Source organism: Myotis yumanensis, unplaced genomic scaffold, assembly GCF_028538775.1.
Source record: "Myotis yumanensis isolate MYYU_CA2020_CCGP unplaced genomic scaffold, mMyoYum1.0.hap1 SCAF_6, whole genome shotgun sequence".
NCBI classification, from domain to species: domain Eukaryota; kingdom Metazoa; phylum Chordata; class Mammalia; order Chiroptera; family Vespertilionidae; genus Myotis; species Myotis yumanensis.
The window spans coordinates 28,938,304-28,958,581 of record NW_027223757.1 but is presented as its reverse complement, the minus strand read 5'-3'; the positions used below and the strand labels follow the sequence as shown (position 1 = coordinate 28,958,581).

The 20,278-nt window shown below is 36.8% G+C and overlaps 1 protein-coding gene across 1 annotated transcript in view; it reads right to left on the bottom strand.

Annotated features, from left to right (window-relative positions):
- The window catches only part of PEX3 (peroxisomal biogenesis factor 3), a 31,808-nt gene that overhangs the window by 10,832 nt on the left and 698 nt on the right, over nucleotides 1–20,278 (bottom strand). The window contains exons 2-8 of the mRNA XM_070417820.1: nucleotides 14,044–14,175; nucleotides 6,615–6,696; nucleotides 3,009–3,052; nucleotides 1,665–1,789; nucleotides 1,316–1,382; nucleotides 1,160–1,214; nucleotides 435–603 (exon numbers count right to left, since the gene is read on the bottom strand). Of these exons, the coding sequence (XP_070273921.1) occupies nucleotides 435–603; nucleotides 1,160–1,214; nucleotides 1,316–1,382; nucleotides 1,665–1,789; nucleotides 3,009–3,052; nucleotides 6,615–6,696; nucleotides 14,044–14,175 (674 nt within the window). The remainder of the gene's footprint in view (nucleotides 1–434; nucleotides 604–1,159; nucleotides 1,215–1,315; nucleotides 1,383–1,664; nucleotides 1,790–3,008; nucleotides 3,053–6,614; nucleotides 6,697–14,043; nucleotides 14,176–20,278) is intronic.

Below are 20,278 nucleotides of genomic sequence, written 5' to 3'. Positions count from 1 at the left end.
CCTGACTGGGAATTGAACTATGACCTCCTGGTCTATAGGTTGATGCTCAACCACACCAGCTGGGCTAGCTCTATCTTCTGCTACTTGATCTCATAGAAATACAATATTCTCTAGCCACATGAACTGAATTTGTCTCCTGAGCTTCTCACATGTAATGAGCATGTCCTACTCATTTTATATCCTAATCATACATCATAGTACTTGTCACATAACTAATACTCAATAAAAATTTGCTGAATATCTAAAATTATAAATGTTTCTAACTAGAAATCATATGAAATTTGTTTTCTAAATAAGTTTTATTTAAATTATTGAAATATATATTTTTCAAATATTTACCTTTTAAGAGACTCAGAAATCTACATTTTAAGAGACAGTAAAAAATTTAAATATATAGAGTAAGAGCTTTGGTTAAATGGTCATGAATTAAGCACCTGAACTGCTAATGGAGTTTCTTCATCTGGCATCATATAATGGCATAATAAAGATTTATATCCATTGTTATTAGTCCAAGAGGAAGAATGATGCTCCTCAACGAGATTTCTGATTTCTTTCAGATTTTGCTCCAAGTCCAAAAGGGACAGAGAATGTTTAAGAGAAACACTAGAAACAGAGAAAAGGAAATTGGGATTAATTGAAACTATACCATACATCCTACACACACTTTTTTCCTATCAGGTTACTATCTGAGATCCTGTTTCATCCAGTCAAACCTGAAACTGCTGACTGTGAAATCCCTTGAGTAGATTAAGAAATCAGCCATCAGTTAAGGGGCATTATTACAGAGCCAAGAAAAATCTTGCTGCAGATTTCACAAGAAAATTCCCACTGTAATTATAGACATTACCAGTATAAGTGGGAGATAAAAGCCTCAGAGGCAAATTTTAAAGTAGGTTTTTACCCCACAATCCAAATATTTCTGGTTTGGAAATCAATAAAAAACAATGAAACATTAAGAGTTTATCCTCAGTATCAAAAGGTCGATACTAACGAAGAAAATGGATTCCACAATGCAATATCCAAGGGCTATGTCTCTTACTAGCTTACAAAGAATTTCATGAACAACCTTTGTCAAGTTACTAGCTTCGCTAGAACAATTCTAATTTTTCTTTTATTCATTAGAATCAGAAGTCAGAAAAGCCAAAGCAAAATGCCTCACCTTCCTAAAGTCTTACGCACAGCTTGTTTAATGACAGTGATCAGCTCTGTCAGGCCTATTAAAAGAAAACAAACATAAAGCCTTGTTTTTCAAATTCCTCAATAATACAAATGAATGAATTACAATTAGTTTACAGGTCACAAATAAGAATCTTACCATCTCCAAGGAGGTGTTGAATACTTGATAAATATTGCTGTTGGACATCTGGGGGAGCAAGGACTGTCTGTACAAAATAGGTTAAATTACACAATATTATTAGTAAATAATATTTTCAATGTAACTTGAGCTGAGATTTTCAGGACCTGGATAAATGGGCAATATAAAATTCTTTAACACAACAAAAAGTCTAGTTTCAAAATATAAAAAATAATAATGCTAAAAGTTTAAAATCACATGAAATATAAAGATATTTAATTTAGATAAATTATCAAAAGTAGTAATATTCAGTTAAAATTAGAACCTCTTGAAACAAAGGACACTATCTATTTAACTTTATTCCACTTACAGTGCCATTTTTGCCAACTGCTGCATTATCCAGGTAAATATATCCACCAATAATGTTTAATTGGACTCGCAAAAGAACCACCAGCATACATGTACTATATACAGCTACAATACTTCTTGTAAAACCTTCATAGAGGAAAAAAAAACAACCATTGGTACTATTATTAAAACATAAATAAATGTGTAAAGACATGAATCATTGCTATGGTTATTTTTTCATAAGATGACTTAAAAATACATTTGTAACTGTTTCAAATACAAAAATATATCAATTCAAAATATTTCAAAGTCTATCTTATAACTTTTTAATGTACATTAGGTATGATCTCTTAAAACAATAACCAATGTATTGAATGAAGGATTATATATTATTAACTTTAAAAGGTTAAATAAGAAAGGGCTGGGAAGCACTAAGAGTTGCAGCCTCAGAACTCTGGTTTTCCCAGGGAGCTAATTCAGAGTAAAAGAATTTTACTAAGCTTGGAAGAACTCCAGTTTTCAAAGGCAGGCAAAGGAGGATGAGCCCATTAAAGGGTTAGGGGAAGGCACAGAAACACAGGGAGACATCTGGAGATGATGTGTCACAGTAGCATAGCACAGTGTTCAAAACAGAGGAGAGTGCAAAGGTGTTGACTGCTGCCATGAGGTCTACAGGAGAAAAATGTCCAGTGGATTTAGCAACATAAAAGTTACTACTAATGTTGCAAGATCTGCATGGGTGGAGACATGGGAGTAGAATCCAGGCTGTAGTGTGTCAAAGAGTGAGTGGGAGTGAGGAGAAGGGAATGTAGAAATATTTGGTATTATATAGGGGTGTGAGACTGCATAATAGATCAAAGGAAAAAGAGGGTACTACAAAGATTTAATTTATTTTCAAACAGGAAGGCTTAAGCATGATTCAGTTGATAAAGATTAGTTGAATGGATGGGAAAATGTAGGAATGATAGTATGAAGTTATAAGACATGGATATATATATGTGCTAGGACAGTTCTTTGCTTCAAACTTTTATCACTAATGAAAGTTTGCACACAATACAAAGTAAAGTTACTATCTGGGTTGGAATAAAAACTTTAAAGTATAATATTGCAGATATCAGTACCTAGTATAAGCATATGTAGTCTAGGACAGGTGTACATATTATCATAACAATAACAATAATACCACCTACACTATTAATACTCACTCAGTACTTTCTATGACCAGACACTGAACTACTTGTTTTATGAGAATTATCTAATCCTGACAACTCTATGAGATAAAGAAGAGTCATCCACATAGAGTACAAAATTTTCCCTTTAGAAATATTTTAAGGATGTGCTGCTGTCATAGAGTATGTAAGCTTACTTATTATCTTCAGATCTTCCCATATTTCTAACTTGTTTGAAGGCCTAAAGAAAAAAATCAGAATATATGAAAATAATATTCAGATCATCTAACAGAAAACTTTGCATTTTGTAGCTGTATATTTAATTATAGTTTATACAGGGCAACTGCAAAAACAAAACCCACAAAATATAGTAAAAAACAACTATAATTTCAGTAACCAGTGATAACAACTATTTGCACTAGCATATTAGTATATATCCTTCTAGTCTTTTTTCCTTTTTCAGAGCATATGCATATCCTATGTAATAAAAGGCTAATATGCAAGTCAACCAAACGGCAGAACAACCAGTTGCTATGACGAGCACTGACCACCAGGGGGCAGACACTCAACACAAAAGCTCATGGCTGGTGAGCACAGCAGCAGTGGTGGGAGCCTCTCCTGACTCCGTGGCAGCACTAAGGATGTCCTACTGATGGGTTAGGCCCGCTCCCCAGGGTTCCCGGACTGTGAGAGGGTGCAGGCCGGGCTGAGGGACCCCTCTCAAGTGCACAAATTTCATGCACTGGGCCTCTAGTATGTATTATAAAATCATGTAGGAAAAACAGAAACAATGTTTATTTTTCCCCACATTTACCATTTTACATATAATGAAGTAGATTCTATAATCATTCAAAGGTAAATAATGAAGTATTTTTTTGTTTTAAAGTATCATTACAGACACATGAATTTAAATATATATTTGATGTATTTCAACTCACTTTACTTATTCTTATTAATGTTCAAATTGTCCATCTTTGACCAAGTGGGGGTGAACTATTCAGGTTAGTTCCTGAATCCTTTTGACATGACCCCATTTAGTCTTTGATAGCTTCCTTGCTTTCTGACATAAAAAACTGTCTGTGTTTATCTTGTTCATTTCTTGCTGCAGATCTGAAATCAGCTATTTCTCCAAGAGTCCTAGTTCCTGGTTGCAGGAAAAGGTAGTCTGAGATGGCAACCTTCGATTAAAGATATTCATCACTACTGGGTAGCAATTCTAAGCTTCTTCAGCAGACTAAGATAGTACATATATGTGTATTTATATACTTATATGAACATACGTTCAAAGAGATAAAATACATCATGAATTCATACTTTGAATTATTTAGTGTCACTAAAATGTCTTAAGAATTAAACTAATCCTTTCAAAGTGTTCTATTTCTCTTTTGATAGAAGATATTAAAGATTCTTTGTCACCAAAACATCAATGTCATTATCGATCTTCAATAAGAATGCCAAGTACTAAAAACAGTGATGGAAGCCTATTTGCTAAACTTACAAAATAAGACTACCAAATCTTTTCTTTATTTCTGATCAGCTATTATCATAATTAGTTTAAAGAGAAAAGTAACTTGCTTGACAGACTTATAAGAGACCTTAGTTGACTGAAAACTAATACAAAAACAATCATTAGGTTGGAGGCCTATTTAATTATACTTTGTAAGGGTTCAAGTCCCTCTTTATGCAAATGTCTTTCAAATGGACATTTTTTTTCTTCAAACTGCAAACAGTAATTTCAAATCAAAAGGAAGGTAAGGAAAAATAACACTGAGATATAAGAAGGAAACAGCAAATTAGAACTGTTGCCCATTTTAAACTCTTAGGAACTTAAGAAATTCTCCTCTCTGCAATGGAGTAAGAAAAGAGGAATGACACCTTTTCTTTAAAGCTGTCCAAGATTAGCCTTCAAAACGAATCCCTGTTTTCTCTAGCCCAACACATCTTCACCCCACATTTTGCTTTTGCATTTTTTAAAACCACAGATCAAACATACCATGTCTTGAATTATAATTTATTTCATCTACTTCCTTCCTAGGATGGCAATGTCTTAAAGGGAAAGAGACCCTTTGTTAATTATCACAGGGAACCTAGGGCCTTGCAGGAAAGAGTCACCAAGAAGGAAGAATGCCACTGTTTTTATGTTGCTATTATAAAAGTGCTACTCATTTATTTCATTTGTCATGTCTCCCTAATAAAACTAAAACTTAAGATAATTAAAATACATTTTTATTCCCTACTTATATACATATTTATTTATCCCCTATTTATGGACATATATGTGATAATTAAAGATTTACTTGGGAGTAATCTGCTGATATGTTTCTTCTTTATATAATTATATGAACTAACATAAACTGAACTTACATCTGTAAGTAATGGTGAAATTATGTCAACCTCTAATAAAGATGAAATTTAGAAGGAAAACCCCTTATCATAGAATTACATTTTAATCAGATAAAAAAATTTCCAAGTACACAAATCTATTGTTACTTTGGGAGGTATTCTCTGAATACAGAAAATGTTTCAAAGACATTTTCCAGCTTGCTATTGAAGCTATCTGAGCAGTAAATTCCTATGTGCAAAATGAATGAAAATATCTGCCTCACAAGGATATTGTGAAAATTAAATGGAACAAGTGTGAAAATTAATCCAATGTGAAAATTAAATGGGAGCATGTATGTAAGGTATCTGCACTGGGCCTGGCACAGAGAGAGTTCAGAAATAGCACTTTCGCCCTGACTGGTTTGGCTCAGTGGATGGAGTGTCGGCTTGCGGACTGAGGGGTCCCGGGTTCAATTCCGGTCAAGGGCATGTGCCTTGGTTGCGGGCATATCCCCAGTGGGAGGTGTGCAGGAGGCAGCTGATCGATGTTTCTCTCTCATCGATGTTTCTGGCTTTCTATCTCTCTCCCTTCCTCTCTGTAAAAAATCAATAAAATATATTAAAAAAAAAAAAAAAAGAAATAGCACTTTCTTCCCCTGGGTATTGAAGGATGATTACTAGGAAAGTGAATATTTCAGTAAGGCCACAATGATTAAAATTTATTTATTGAGACCATTTCCCTCCATCTTGTCCATTAAAATAAGAAGCCATTTCTTTCTAGAGCTCTTCTCAAATTTACACAGCACCACCAAATTAGAATACCCAACACATACTGCACTCCATATACAAGGTCCTATGTGTGAAAGTGCTGTGTAGCCAGTAAACTGTCAAGGTAAGGTAAATTATCATTACTGTTGCTCATGTTGTATTTGTACTTCACTTTGTAAATAATATAAAATGTAAGTTCAGGGGGGTGGGGGGGGAACAATGGGGTGATAAGGACACATATGTAATACCTTAATCAATAAAGAAAAAAATAAAATAAAATATAAGTTCATATGCCTTATTTACCTAAAATGCATGTTCACATGATTTACCTCTTAAATTGTAAACTCTCTAAGAAGCCCACTGTTCAACATAACTTAGTATTTGGTTCAGAAACACATTCCATAAGGACTCAATAATTACATTTCTGAGTAATGTCAGTGATATAAGATCTATTTATATAAAAACCAGAATGTATATAAATATTTGTTCACCCAAATATTTTGTGCATCAAGGTAGAGTATAAATAAATGGACAAAATAAAATATGAATTCAAAGATATAGTTAGTATTTCTTTCCAAATAAGCCTATATATTGTAAGCTTTAATTAGAAAGAAAAAAACAAGGAAACAAAGATGTTTGAAAAGTATTTCAGTGAATTGTACACACTTTAAGTGCAAGTATATAAGTAAAAAAATACTGTACCTTGCATTTACCTGTTTTTTAGCAGAGCTGTGAGGCTCTCAGAATTGAGTTGCTGCATTAAGGCCTCTCTCAGTGTTGGAAGCATGGACAGCACTGTAACACAAACAGAAAATAAAAGAGGTCACAAGTGCTATGACTGCCTTCCCTGAAAAATGCACATTGTTTTAGGCCATATGACAGGACTAGCAACTAACAAGGGCTGGGAGGAAGGCCAGGATTAGAGTTTTCAAATAATTATTATTAATGTTAATAAAGATGGATTATATACTAATAAATCATTTATCTGCTTATGTTAAGTGAACAAAATTTTATACATACTATGATTATAGCAATGTAAACAAGTATACATAGGAAAAAGTATGGGAAGAATTATTCCCAGATGCCAACAGTGATGGCATCTGGGCTATGGATTATGGGTGATTCTTTTTTTTCTATTTTCTGTACTCTCCAAATTTTCTTTACAAAAAAAGTCTATTTCTGATATAATAAAATGATTTAAAATAACATTATTATCTTTAGCTATACTTTTTGCTTCACGTTTTACTTCTAATTTTAGAAAAACACTTATATATTAAACACTACAAAGTGATAAGCATTTATTATAGGCTCGGCAAAAGTCACCAGGAATGAAGAGTTGCTAAGCCGTAGTTCTAGTTTTGCCAATGGCTACTGCCTGTAACTCCCAAGAGTAACATGAAGATAAAATAAAATACAGTACTCTATGGAAGAAAGATTACATGTAATTTATAGGAGTTGTTTCATTTATGGCTCTATGCATGGTATAAGAAATATTGGGAAAATGTACACATATAAATTTAAAATGAGTTTATAACACTAAGTAATAATAATTTTTAAAAAGTCGATTATAAATCTCACATTCTAAAAGGGAGAACTTTAGTGTATGTTTTTTACTTCCTGTAGGCAAGGCTTATTAATTACAAAATCCACATTATTTTTTTCTATAGAACATTCAGCTTTTAACCGACTCTAGATATTTATTTCAGTACTGTACTATGCAGCTTTAGCATACTTCCTCAAGCTGTATGATTAAATCACTGGAGGTATTTATTTGTTTTTGTTAATCCTTACCTAGGATATTTTTTCCTTTAACTTTTTAGAGTGGAAGAGAGGGATGGAGAGAAAGAAAAACATCAATGTGAGAGAAAGACATTGTTGGTTGCCTCCTGCACACACCCCAACAGGGGCTTGGGTTCAAATCTGCAACCCAGGTACCGGCCCTTGACCGGGAATTGAACCTATGACCCTTCGGTGCACCGGACAACACTCCAACCACTGGGCAATATCTGCCAAGGCTCACCTGAGGTATTTAGAATATTAACTCAAGTAGTAGCTCAGAGCCAACTGAGTAAAAGGTGGCTTACCTCTTAGTGTACTTGTCTATCTATATTTGGCCAAACATGATATGTTACCTTTCCCAGAACAAGCAAGGCTAGAGTCCTACATTCAGCAAATGGAGTTAGTAGGGAACTAGTTTAAAGATTGTGTAGTAAAACATGATTTGAGGAGAATCTCTTCAATAATTCTCCTGAGAGGTAGGAGCTTTTTACTTTCCACTTTAGCCTATTGAACCAAAGACAAGTCTACTCTTCTCTTCTGTATGAACACTGAACAAATATAATTCTGTATCTGGTTCAATACAGCATTCATGTCTGTTTTAGCCATTTGGTCTCCATGATAAACATATCCAGTACAACCACAAATCACAAGACAACCCTTCGCCAGCCATGTATGTGTATGACCCTAAGCAAGTAACTTAACCTCTCTGTGCCTCAGTATCCTCATCTGTAAACCAAGAATGACACTAGCTGTACCTCACAGGATCGTTGTAAGGATTGAGACATATAAAGCATTTAAAACACTGCTTCTCTGCATATGGAAATGCTCAATAAGTGTTTGTGCTTATTATTACCCTTACTTAGCGTCTTCTGACACATTCTAGTTTGTATCTTCTTAACATGTGTGTGAGAGGCAGAAATGGACCCGTACGTACTCTGACTACTGCAGAGCATGCTGTAACTACTTTTGATCTGAACCATAGACTTTCTTACTAAAGTCTCAGATTAAATTAGTATCCCCAAATAAGTAACAGCATACTATTTGTTCAGAACAAGCCTATGCTCATTTAGAATTCCCAAACGTTACTCATACACCTTGCTTCCAAGCAAGCTTAGATAATTCTATCTGTACCACTGACTTTTAATGCAGACAATTCACTTATTCCAATCTAGCACTTATATGAAACAAGACTATTTTGCATCCTAAAACTTCATTTACAGTGTCAGCTATGCACCCAAGCAGTGTGTCATTTGTAAATTTGATAAGCATTCCTTCCAAATCTTTAGTAAAATCATGAAGAAGATAAAGCCAACAGTCAGGGCACAGAAACACAGTCATTAGATGCTATCTTTCAAGTTGGAGATAATTTCTTGGGCAGAAAAACTAGCTACATTTACCTAAAAGTACTAAATTTGTTATAGTATATCCATTACATCTTATTCAAAATGATAAAAAATTTAATCATATGATTTGTAACCCCATTATCAATGCATACCAGAAAGCTAATTTGGAAAGTTTTTCAGAACCTATATTTTGGCTTATATTGATTACCATATTTTATTTTGAATTGCCTGTGGTCAGCTATTTATTCATCTGAGGGCTGAGATGGTCATGGAAATGTGCCACCACATCTTCTTCTGGGAGGAGATTGTTAGCTGATAGCCACAGCTGCCACCTCTCTACATGGACCATTACCATGCCTGCACTGCTCCCAGCCAATGAGAATGCTCAGTGGGGATACTGAAGCAGGCCCATTCCAGTGGGACTCCTCTAACAGGGAACTTTGAGTCTGGTGCCTTACACCATTCGGCCATCCTGACACACATCTACCAGGGGACTTTGGCTTGAGAACTCTACACTGGCCTGCTGAAACCTTCTGAGAACTGCACTGTACATAGAGACTCTTCTTACTTAATCTTCCTTCCTTCTCCCTTTCAATTCACTGGTCAGACCTGCATTGTGGTCTAAAGGATTTCCTTGTCTACTTCTGCTCCCTCCCCTTTATTCTTCATAGGTGCTTCCTTCCAATTAATTTCTCCTACATCTAATCCCATCTTACTATCTGCTTTCCAGAGGACAGACTGACACAAGGATCCATGCCAAACTGAGATATATTTTGAGACTCCAGGACCTACCTTTTTCAATTTTCTGAAGCAAAACTGGATTGTTCTTAGTCTTTAAAAATTCATTAAAATCTCCTTGGTAGCACCACTATATTGAATGCTAAATATCAATTTAAATGATTATGCCATTTTAAAAAAAGTTCTTTACTGAGTATTGTGTACAAAGCACTTTATCTGTATTATCCCATCACATCACAAAACATTCATGAACTGGGTTTTATGATGATAATTTTATAAAGGAGAGAACTAAGATTTAGATTTGCCCCCCCACACACAGATAATACAAGGCAAAACTGGGAACTGAACCAGATCTGACTTATCCTTGAGCCTTTGCTCTTACTCATTGTGCCTTATCCAGTATTTATGATTACTATTTGCTTTATAGAATTAAGTATTATCATTTTAAATATAAAAATCATACTCCAGCTATTTTAGATGTGTCTCTTTACCTCCTAATATCAGCCTCTTTATCTGTCAAATGGAGCTGAACTAAAAATAAAAGTCTTTTCAACTCTGAAAAAAATTTTACTTTTAAAATTTCACAAAGAGAATTTACCTTTATAAATTTGTTCTAAATTAATTGTTCTTGAAAAAATGTTAGTGAAAGGATTAAGCTTTAAATATTTTTTAAGCCCCGCCTTCCCCCCAAAATAATCCCACCACGTTCGACATGGATTTGAGAACTAACTTTTTCAGGAGTTATGCCATTCGAATGATTTTGGTATGGCATTCTCCCAGTAGGTTTCTAGCTCTGGAGGTTAAATTGTTACCATTAATTAACACTGCTTGAGTATACACTATAGTGCTAAACTTACAGGTGTGTAGTTGCTTACTGTAAATTTAACAAACTTATGACTGTTTACTATGACAGATAAGGCCCAATGGGATCAAGCCTACCTGCAGCCTTCCTTCCTATCACTCTGTTACTGCTCATTGCTCTAGCTCAGTGGTCGGCAAACTCATTAGTCAACAGAGCCAAATATCAACAGTACAACGACTGAAATTTCTTTTGAGAACCAAATTTTTTAAACTTAAACTATATAGGTAGGTACATTGTTATTAACTTAATTAGGGTACTCCTAAGCTGGCCTTTGATAAAAGTGTCCTCAGTCTGATTGAGGTACATTCACTGAGGTCGACCCCTTCCAACTCTCCCATCCAGACTCGTCTTGTATACTTGTTTCGTCTTTCTCCTTTCCGAAAACCGACTTCTGTGCATGGGCCACGAAGTTTCAATTGCACTGTACGTACGCACCCGCACGTGGTATTTTGTGGAAGAGCCACACTCAAGGGGCCAAAGAGCCGCATGTGGCTTGAGAGCCACGGTTTGCTGACCACTGCTTTAGCTACATAGCCTCTGTGCTGTTTCTTGAATGTGCCATGCTGGTTCCCACTTCAGGCATTTTGGCTTTTGCATGGCTTCCTCCATTGTATCATTTGATTTCTCCTCAAAGAGGCCGGACTCTCCAGACTGCCTTATCTTAAAGAGCAACCCCACCCTTCCCACAGCTTTATTCTCCTTATAGAAACTGTCACTGCTCAAAGTTACTTATTTGATGATTATCCTGTTTTTCTCTCACTAGCATATAAACTCTGAAGGTCAGGGAGCTTTTTTTTTTTTTTTTTAAATCATTCACCTTCTGTTTTCAAAAAACACTGTTGGGTACCCAAATTATTTGCTGAATGAATAAATAAAATGAATGAATGAACATTTATATTGTATATTGATTTTAAAAATCCACATGTATTTTAGTTAAATAATGAATTAAATACTTGCTAGATTTTATCATTCTTCCTTTGCCTTTTCTGTCCTGGAGGTATAAAAATTAATGTAAATCAGGAGAAACCAAGATGGCGGCATAGGTAAACACCTGAAATTGCTGCCTCGCACAAACACGTCAAAAATACAACTAAAAGACAAAACGGACATCATCCAGAACCACAGGAAGGCTGGCTGAGTGGAAATTCTACAACTAGAAGGAAAGAGAAAAGCACACTGAGACTCAGAGGAGGTGCGGGAGTAAAGTGCAGAGGTACGGAGGCGCACGAGGAAAGGGCTGGCAACTGAGGACGCAGTTGTCTTTTTCAATCGGGATGGAGACACAAGCTTCCGACGGCCCTGAACTCCAGTTCTGGGTGAGTCTCTGGGGACCCAGACTCATACGGGGAGAAACTGGACTGTCTGGCATCAGGCAGAACTCAAGGGTGGCTTTCTCTCAGAGGTGCTTGCAGCAATTACCGCGGGACACTGAGAGTCAGGGCCTCTTAGGGCAGCGCTGAGGATCAGCCATAGCTGTTTGCTCTGCCCTGTTGATTCCCTGAGACCCTGCCCCACCCAAGCTGTGACCAGAGGCTTCTGCATATGAAAGGCCTGGCCCTTTGCAATCTGAAAATTACCTAACAAACTGTAGCTGGGTCAGAGAGACCCAGAACATCCAAAAGAAGGCCCAAGGCCCCACAGCAGCTTGCACTGCTTCACAGCTGGGCCTCATCTGGGCATCTCCAAACCCCAAACAAAGAAGAGGAATCTGCAGATCTCTCTGTAGCTCCTGCTGGGTAACCTCAGGCAGAGGCTAAATTAGCACTTCCTTAGAAATCCAAGTGCCAGTGTACCTAATGGTCAGAGTGGGACCATCCAGAGTAGGACTCCTCAGATCCATAAGGGACACACTCAGGGGGCAGACTCAGTGAGCACCAAAGCCCCACTGAAGCAAGTCTTGCCCCAGAAGGGTGTCTCCAGCACAGAAGTTCTCCCACTGTAGACACAGCTGATTCTCACAGACAATTGGCCTGGAGGTCAATTCCTCCCAGTAATACCAACTACAATCAAGGCTTAACTACAACACTGTGCACACAGCCCACAAAGGGGTGCACCAAGAGTGTCCACCTCAGGTAATTGGGGAGGCTGAGTCACTGGGCCCCATAGGACACCTAGCATAGAAAGCCACTCTATCAACACAGGGAAGCATAAAAAATGCGGAGACAAAGAAACAGGTCACAAATGACAGAAATGGAGGAAAGCAAACTATTGGATATAGAGTTCAAAACCACGGTTATAAGGTTTTTCAAGAATTTTCTAGAAACTGCTGATAAATTTAGTAAGACCCTCGATAAATCTAGTGAGACCCTTGAGGATATGGAAAAGGACCAACTAATAAATTAAGCATACACTGGCTGAAATAAAGAATATTATACAGAGATCCAACAGCAGACTAGAGGATCGCAAGAATCAAGTCAAAGATTTGAAGTACAAAGAAGTAAAAAGCACCCAACTGGAAAAGCAAAAAGAAAAAAGAATCCAAAAATATGAAGATAGTGTAAGGAGCCTCTGGGACAACTTCAAGCATGCCAACATCTGAATTATGGGGGTGCCAGAAGAAGAGAGAGAGCAAGATACTGAAAACCTATTTGAAGAAATAATGACAGAAAACTTCCCCTACCTGGTGAAAAAAATAGACTTACAAGTCCAGGAAGCGCAGAGAACCCCAAACAAAAGGAATTCAAAGAGGACCACACCAAGACACATCATAATTAAAATGCCAAGAGCAAAAGACAAAGAGAGAATCTTAAAAGCAGCAAGAGAAAAACAGTTAGTTACGATTGTCAGCTGATTTCTCAACAGAAACTATGCAGGCCAGAAGGGAGTGGAAAGAAATAGTCAAAGTGATGAATAGCAAGAACCTACAACCAAGATTACTTTATCCAGCAAAGCTATCATTCAGAATTGAGGGTCAGATAAAGAGTTTCACAGATAAGAAAAAGCTAAAGGAGTTCATCACCACCAAACCAGTATTATATGAAATGTTGAAAGATATTCTATAAGAAGAGGAAGAAGAAGAAAAAGGTAAAGATATAAATTATGAACAACAAATACATATCTATCAACAAGTGAATCTAAAAATCAAGTGAATAAAAAATCTGATGAACAGAATAAACTGGTGAATATAATAGAATCAGGGGCATAGAAAGGGAGTGGACTGATAATTCTCGGGGGGGAAAGGGGTGTGGGGGGTGCAGGAAGAGACTGGACAAAAATCATACACCTATGGATGAGGACAGTGGGGGGGGTAAGGGCAGAGGGTGGGGTGGGAACCGGGTGGAGGGGAGCCATGGGGGAAAAAAGAGGAACAACTGTAATAATCTGAACAATAAAGATTTAATAAAAAAAACTTATAAATAAAAAAATTACTATAAATCATTAAATAACTTTGTACATGTATAAATTTTTCTCTGGCCTTACCTGTCATATTGCAAGTCCTCTGGTTACTTTCAAAATGATACTGTCGTCGTGCTTGAGCAATATATTCTGCAGCCTCCTTTTCTTGTATTTCTCTGATTTTCTTCTGTCCATATTTCCCCAGGATATATATTCCTAAAATTTTATATTTAAAACAAGCTAGTATATTAATCCAATAACTAGTGTATTAAATATTCCAAACAGTATTTTAACCTGCTTTATTAAAATACTAGTGGCCCGGTGCAAGAAATTTGTGCAGGGGGGGGCGCGGGGGAGGGTGTCCCTCAGCCCAGCCTGCACCCTCTCCAATCTGGGTCCCCTCGGGGGATGTCCGACTGCCGGTTTAGGCCTGATTCCACAGAGACCGGGCCTAAACCGGCAGTTGGACATCCCTCTCGCAACCCGGGACCACTGGCTCCTAACCGCTCACCTGCCTGCCTGCCTGATTGCCCCTAACCACTCTGCCTGCCGGCCTTCTCACCCCCAACTGCACCCCCTAACTGGCCTGATCGCCCCCAACTGCCCTCCCCTCCTGGCCTGATTGCCCCTAACTGCCTCTGCCTCAGCCCCAGCCCCACCACCATGGCTTTGTCCAGAAGGATGTGGGGAAGGTCTCCCAGTCTAATTAGCATATTACTCTTTTATTAGTATAGATAATGCTTATATCAGCAAAATGCTAAAAATTATAACTTTTAAAAATATAAATTAATGAATTATATAAGAATTGTAACTTAAAGAGAAGGAAAGGAGATTATCATTTTAACAGCCAAAGATAGACAGGTACATAAGGACTAGGTATGAAAAACAAAGGAATTAAGTCTACAAAGTCTTTAATAGTAAACTGGAGATATTCTAAATGACCAGCAATAGGGAACTGCTTAAATAAATTACGGTCTATCCATACAATGGAATCTGATGTAGCTATTAAAAACCACACTATGAAATAGTTAATGACTCAAGGAGATAATCATTTTATATTTTAGATGATAAAATAAGAAGTCTTTCTTTTTAATGTAAGCAAAGCAACTGCATAGAAAAACAGATGGGCTTTAATTTCTAACATATAATAAATAATTATCATTGTTGAATAGTGGGATAACAGATGATTTTTTTCTTCTGTTCGCTCCTCTGTATTTTTCATCTTTTCTTCAATCAATATATAATACTTTAAAAAATATAAGATAAAATGTAGCACCAAAAAGGACATTGGGATTTCACTGAATTCATAAAACAAGCTTATCATACTGTTTTACCTATGCCTTGCTAACAGATGTTTTTATGTGTGACAGAATTTGCTTTATTAAAACTGGCAAATAAGGTTGTAGGGGAGTAACTAATCCTCACCTATCTCCAACTGTCTGGGGCCCCTAATATCTACCAAAAAGAACCTAATAATTGTGCATGACCTAAATAATTGAATTTGGTCTGTTTGTCACAGATGGGGAGGAAGCATTCCTCAGGAACGCTAGAGCAGCAGTTCTCAACCTGTGGGTCGCGACCCCTTTGGCGGTCGAATGACCCTTTCAAAGGGGTCGCCTAAGACCATCCTGCATATCAGATATTTACATTATGATTCATAACAGTAGCAACATTACAGTTATGAAGTAGCAACAAAAATTTTATGGTTGGGTCACAACATGAGGAACTGTATTTAAAGGGCCAGAAGGTTGAGAACAATAGCTCTAGAGCAAACACACATCCACAATTATTTTCACTAACATAAGCATTATAGATGGACGGATAACATGTTATGTATTCTTAAAAACAAGTTCAATAAAAGGGTATGTAGTACAAATACTTAGGCGGAAATAAAGTATGATTGCTGTTAGGTTTGTGTACAAATAAAGGCATTATAATCATGCTTAAGGAACAAATAAATTTCATATAATTGTCTTCATAGCTACCTTTCTTTTTACTCTATCCCAGCCGTGGGCAAACTACGGCCCGCGGGCCGGATCTGGCCCGTTTGAAATGAATAAAACTAAAAAAAAAAAAAGACTGTACCCTTTTATGTAATGATGTTTACTTTGAATTTATATTAGTTCACACAAACACTCCATCCATGCTTTTGTTCTGGCCCTCTGGTCCAGTTTAAGAACCCATTGTGGCCCTCGAATCAAAAAGTTTGCCCACCCCTGCTCTATCCTAAACTGATGATGGTGTCACAAAACCAACAAAATGAAGAAATTGACTGATGTTTCACAAAGTAACTCTTTCACAGGCAACTGTTATATAACAGTTACTTCTCAATGAATTGCTTATATTTTGTTTATACAACAGATTGCTAAAAGTTTTGTGTAAAATTATTACTTCTCAAACAATGATAGCGTAAAGTGAAACACTACAATAATGCCCTGTGTGTAGCTTTGTATAGCTAACATTTTTTCTGGGATAATAGTAAATTTGATTAGCATGTGTTTTCCAGAGGGAAGGTCCACTGCTTTCATTAGATTCTCAATGTGTCTGATAAAAATTCTTTAGGAACTACTGTATTTGTTTAATAAATGTAGTATATTCTAACTAAAGCTAAAAGGAGAAAATGAATTGTCATGGTTGAACTGTGTGCCCTCCTAAAGTCCCATGTTGAAGCTCCAGTACTTCCAGAATGTTACTGTATTTGCAGATAGGGTCTTTACAGAGGTAATCAAGTTAAAGGGAGGTCATTAAGGTGGCCCCTAATCCAATGACTGGTGTTCTGCTAAGAAGAGAAAATTTAGATAGAAGCATGTGTAGAGAGTAATCCAATTTGATTGATGTTCTTATAAGAAGAGAAAATTTAGACACAAGCATGTGTAGAGAAAAGATGATGTAAAGACACAGGGATATGGATGAAAAGGGGGCTCTCTAATAAATATGACTGAAAGTAACCTCACAGGGTGATGACCAGATCATAAATCCCTAACTGGGCAGGTCACACCTACCGCCTATAAAAAGTTTATCTTTGCCTGAAGCAAGCCCTGTCCATTGTTCTTATGCATCTAGGTAAACACAACCTTGAAATGCCAGAATAATCCTCTTTTGTAGATAGGTCAAAGGAGTAACCACCCTGGAGGGAGCACATAATCTTGTTAACTATTCTGTATCTTGCTTTTCTCACTTTCACATAATCTTCCATACATTCCCTCTTTTGTTCCAAATTTATAAAAGAAACTGCAAAACCGTCATTCTCTGGAACATCTGAGATCTTGCTTCCTGGCATGATGTCAGTTTGGCCGAAATAAACTTTTACAAACTTCTCCACAGGTTTGAACGGTTCTTATGTCAACGGGGAGGAGATGGCCATCTCTAAGCCAAGGAGAGGGCTCTGAAACAGATTCTTCTCTTACAGCCAAAAGGAACAAATCCTGCCAACACACTGATCTTAGACTTCTGGCCCCCAGAACCATGAGACAATAAATTTCTGTTGCTTAAGTCATTCAGTTTGTGGTACTTTGTTATGGCAGTCCTAGTAAACCAGTAAACTAATACTGGATTTAGGGTAAAGTTCCACAATCCATTATTTTTCTTGAGTTAGCACTTAAGTTCCTACACAAATTCGAATTTACTCAGGTTCTCATTCAAATTTTATAAATTCTGATTTTGTCAGATTTGTCTCTCTAGGAAAATAAGAATGAAGAAAGAAAATTAATTAGCTAAATTATGGAGCTCAGGAGCATCAGATCGTGACTGGGTGCCAGAATTCTGGCCTGGGGATCGAGCCCACAACCCAGGCCTGTGACCTGACCGGGAATCCAACCCTGATGTCCTGGTTCATAGGTCGATGCTCATTCTCATTCTCTCATGAGTTTACAGTGGCGTATTCTAGAGGCTATATGACCTGTGGCATTGCAAATGACTAAGTACAAAATGAAATATGAGAATCCAGCTTTCTTCAATTAAGCCAGACAGTAAAGACATTTGCAAAAATTTAAAACAATACCACTCTTCTTGCTAAGTTAGAAAAATAATTATGTTAATATGTTACAAGTTTACTATTTTTTAAATTATTATTTAAAATATTTCTTAGTTCTAATTTCTAATATGGCAACTATTAGATACAAGTTTTAAAAGCCTTGTTAGAGCCCTTAATTTTTAAAAGTATAAAGAATACCTCCAGTCAAAAAATTTGAGAACCAAAATCTAGTCTTTGCATAAACTGCTCAAATTGTACAAACTGGTCTAAAGCAACTCATCCAAAATGCAGGAAATCCCTACTTAAGAAGGCCTGCACCTCAAAGTTTTTACTTAGATTTTTTTTCCCTACCTCTTGGAGCATGCATGTTGATATCTAGCTTTTGAACCTGTTAATATGTGGCTTTCATTAAGCCCTTTCTTGATTTTTTTTTTTATAATCTTACATGCTACCTGTTAGTTTGATCTGTTAATATTTTTTCAGCTTGTTTTGTACTTTAATTATTTGTATACTTGTTGCTAGATTGTGAATGTTTGTGTGCCCTCCTGCCCCGAATTCATATATTGATATCCTAATGCCTGATATGAGGGTATTAGAAGTTGGGGTCTCCGGGAGATGTTTAGGTAATGAGGGTGAAGCCCTTCTACAAGGGATTAGTATTCTTATGAAAGAGTTTCCACAGCACCTTCTGCCATTTGAGGCTACAAGTGTGCAACCTGGAAGCAAGTCCTCAATTAACCATTCTGACCCCATCTTGGACTTCCAGCCTCCAGAACTGTGAGAAATAAGTTTATGTCGTTTATAAGCCACCCAGTCTGTGGTATTTTGTTACAGCAGCATGAATGGACTAAGACACTTCTCATTTCTAACAGACTATTAAGTCCGTGAAGGCAAAACAGTATAGTGTGGAAAGAGAATGTGCTTTGGGATCTAACACACTTGGATTTGAATTCTAGCTTCCTTCTTAGCAACTCTGAGACCCTGGGCACGTTTCTTAAATTCTTAGGGCTCTAGTTCCCACATTCTTGAATGGGGATAACAATAACTATCCTGTTGTCATCCCCACTGAATACAAGAGCTTAGCACAAAATGGTAACTAGCACTATTAGAAATCTCTGTAAATCCTCTATTTCCAATCACATTACTTTGATAAGTACTACAGGCACTTGATAAGTATTTCTTGAATTAGATGAATTGAAATGTAACAAGTTATAGGACCTTTCCCCTTGAAGCAGAAAAAAAAATGAGGCCATAAGGTCATCTACTTTTTGTCTTTTAGATTAACTTTTTTGTTATAAAACACTAGGATTATTTTCTTTGTCTCTCTGAACCTTGTCTTTCTCATTCCTCTTAATCTGTAACTATAAAGTTCTCAATAGATTTTTGACAGAATCTATAACTACCTCTTAAGTATAATCTTTTGCTTTCCCTATGATTGCTCTTAATGTATCATTAGATTTTTCCATAAATTTGAAAGGTATACTAGTCTTTCTGAGATTGCTAAAGAGAGATTCTTTCATTTCCTTTTGTGGTGGCAAAAATACTTTTTTATACTTCTTCCATCAGACATACATCTTTAGCTTCTACAAATAAAATGGATTCAACAGTCTTAGCATAACCTAAATACACAGATGTCAGTGGCTGAATATATCAGAAAACACATTTTATCTGTAAAAAATTTTTTCAGAAAATCTGCATTTCTTCCTTATCAAATTATGACAGATCTCAGAGACTAGGAAAAGCCTCTCTCCTTGCCTCATCAAACTTTCAAGAATCAACAGGTCTAAATCACTGATGCTAAGAGTATTGTTAATTTCAAATTGTTTGGGGGGAGGGAAATAATAGAATATAACCTAGTAATAGTAAAAGAAAAGCAGCCCAACTCCTTGGGAAATTTCTCTCCTTGTTTTTTTTTACACGTTTCTGTAACCAAAGCATGTAGTTAGTGACAATATTTCTCAAAAAGACTCAAATTCTAAAAATTTCTTTACATTCCTACATTTTCTCCTCCTATATCTCACCGGGCGTTTTATTCGCTCCTTTACATTCCTGTCACTATGCAATGATTGCATATGACGAAACAGGCTCTCGGGATGGTTATCTGTTCCTACATCTCCTTTCAGCCTCTGCAACTCGGTCCTGCCTGGGCGTCGATCCCAGCCCCGAGGAGCCGGGGAAGACGGCACACCCGGAGAGCTCCGTCCGACTTCCCAGCTCACTGCACAGCTCGTGTTCCAAAACAGCAGAAGCAGGGCTGAGTACTGCCTTGTGCCTTTGTCGTCTAGTGTATACCGTCCTGTCCTTCTGCACCAGGGTGCTATTTACAAAACGTTCAAATCGCCTTCA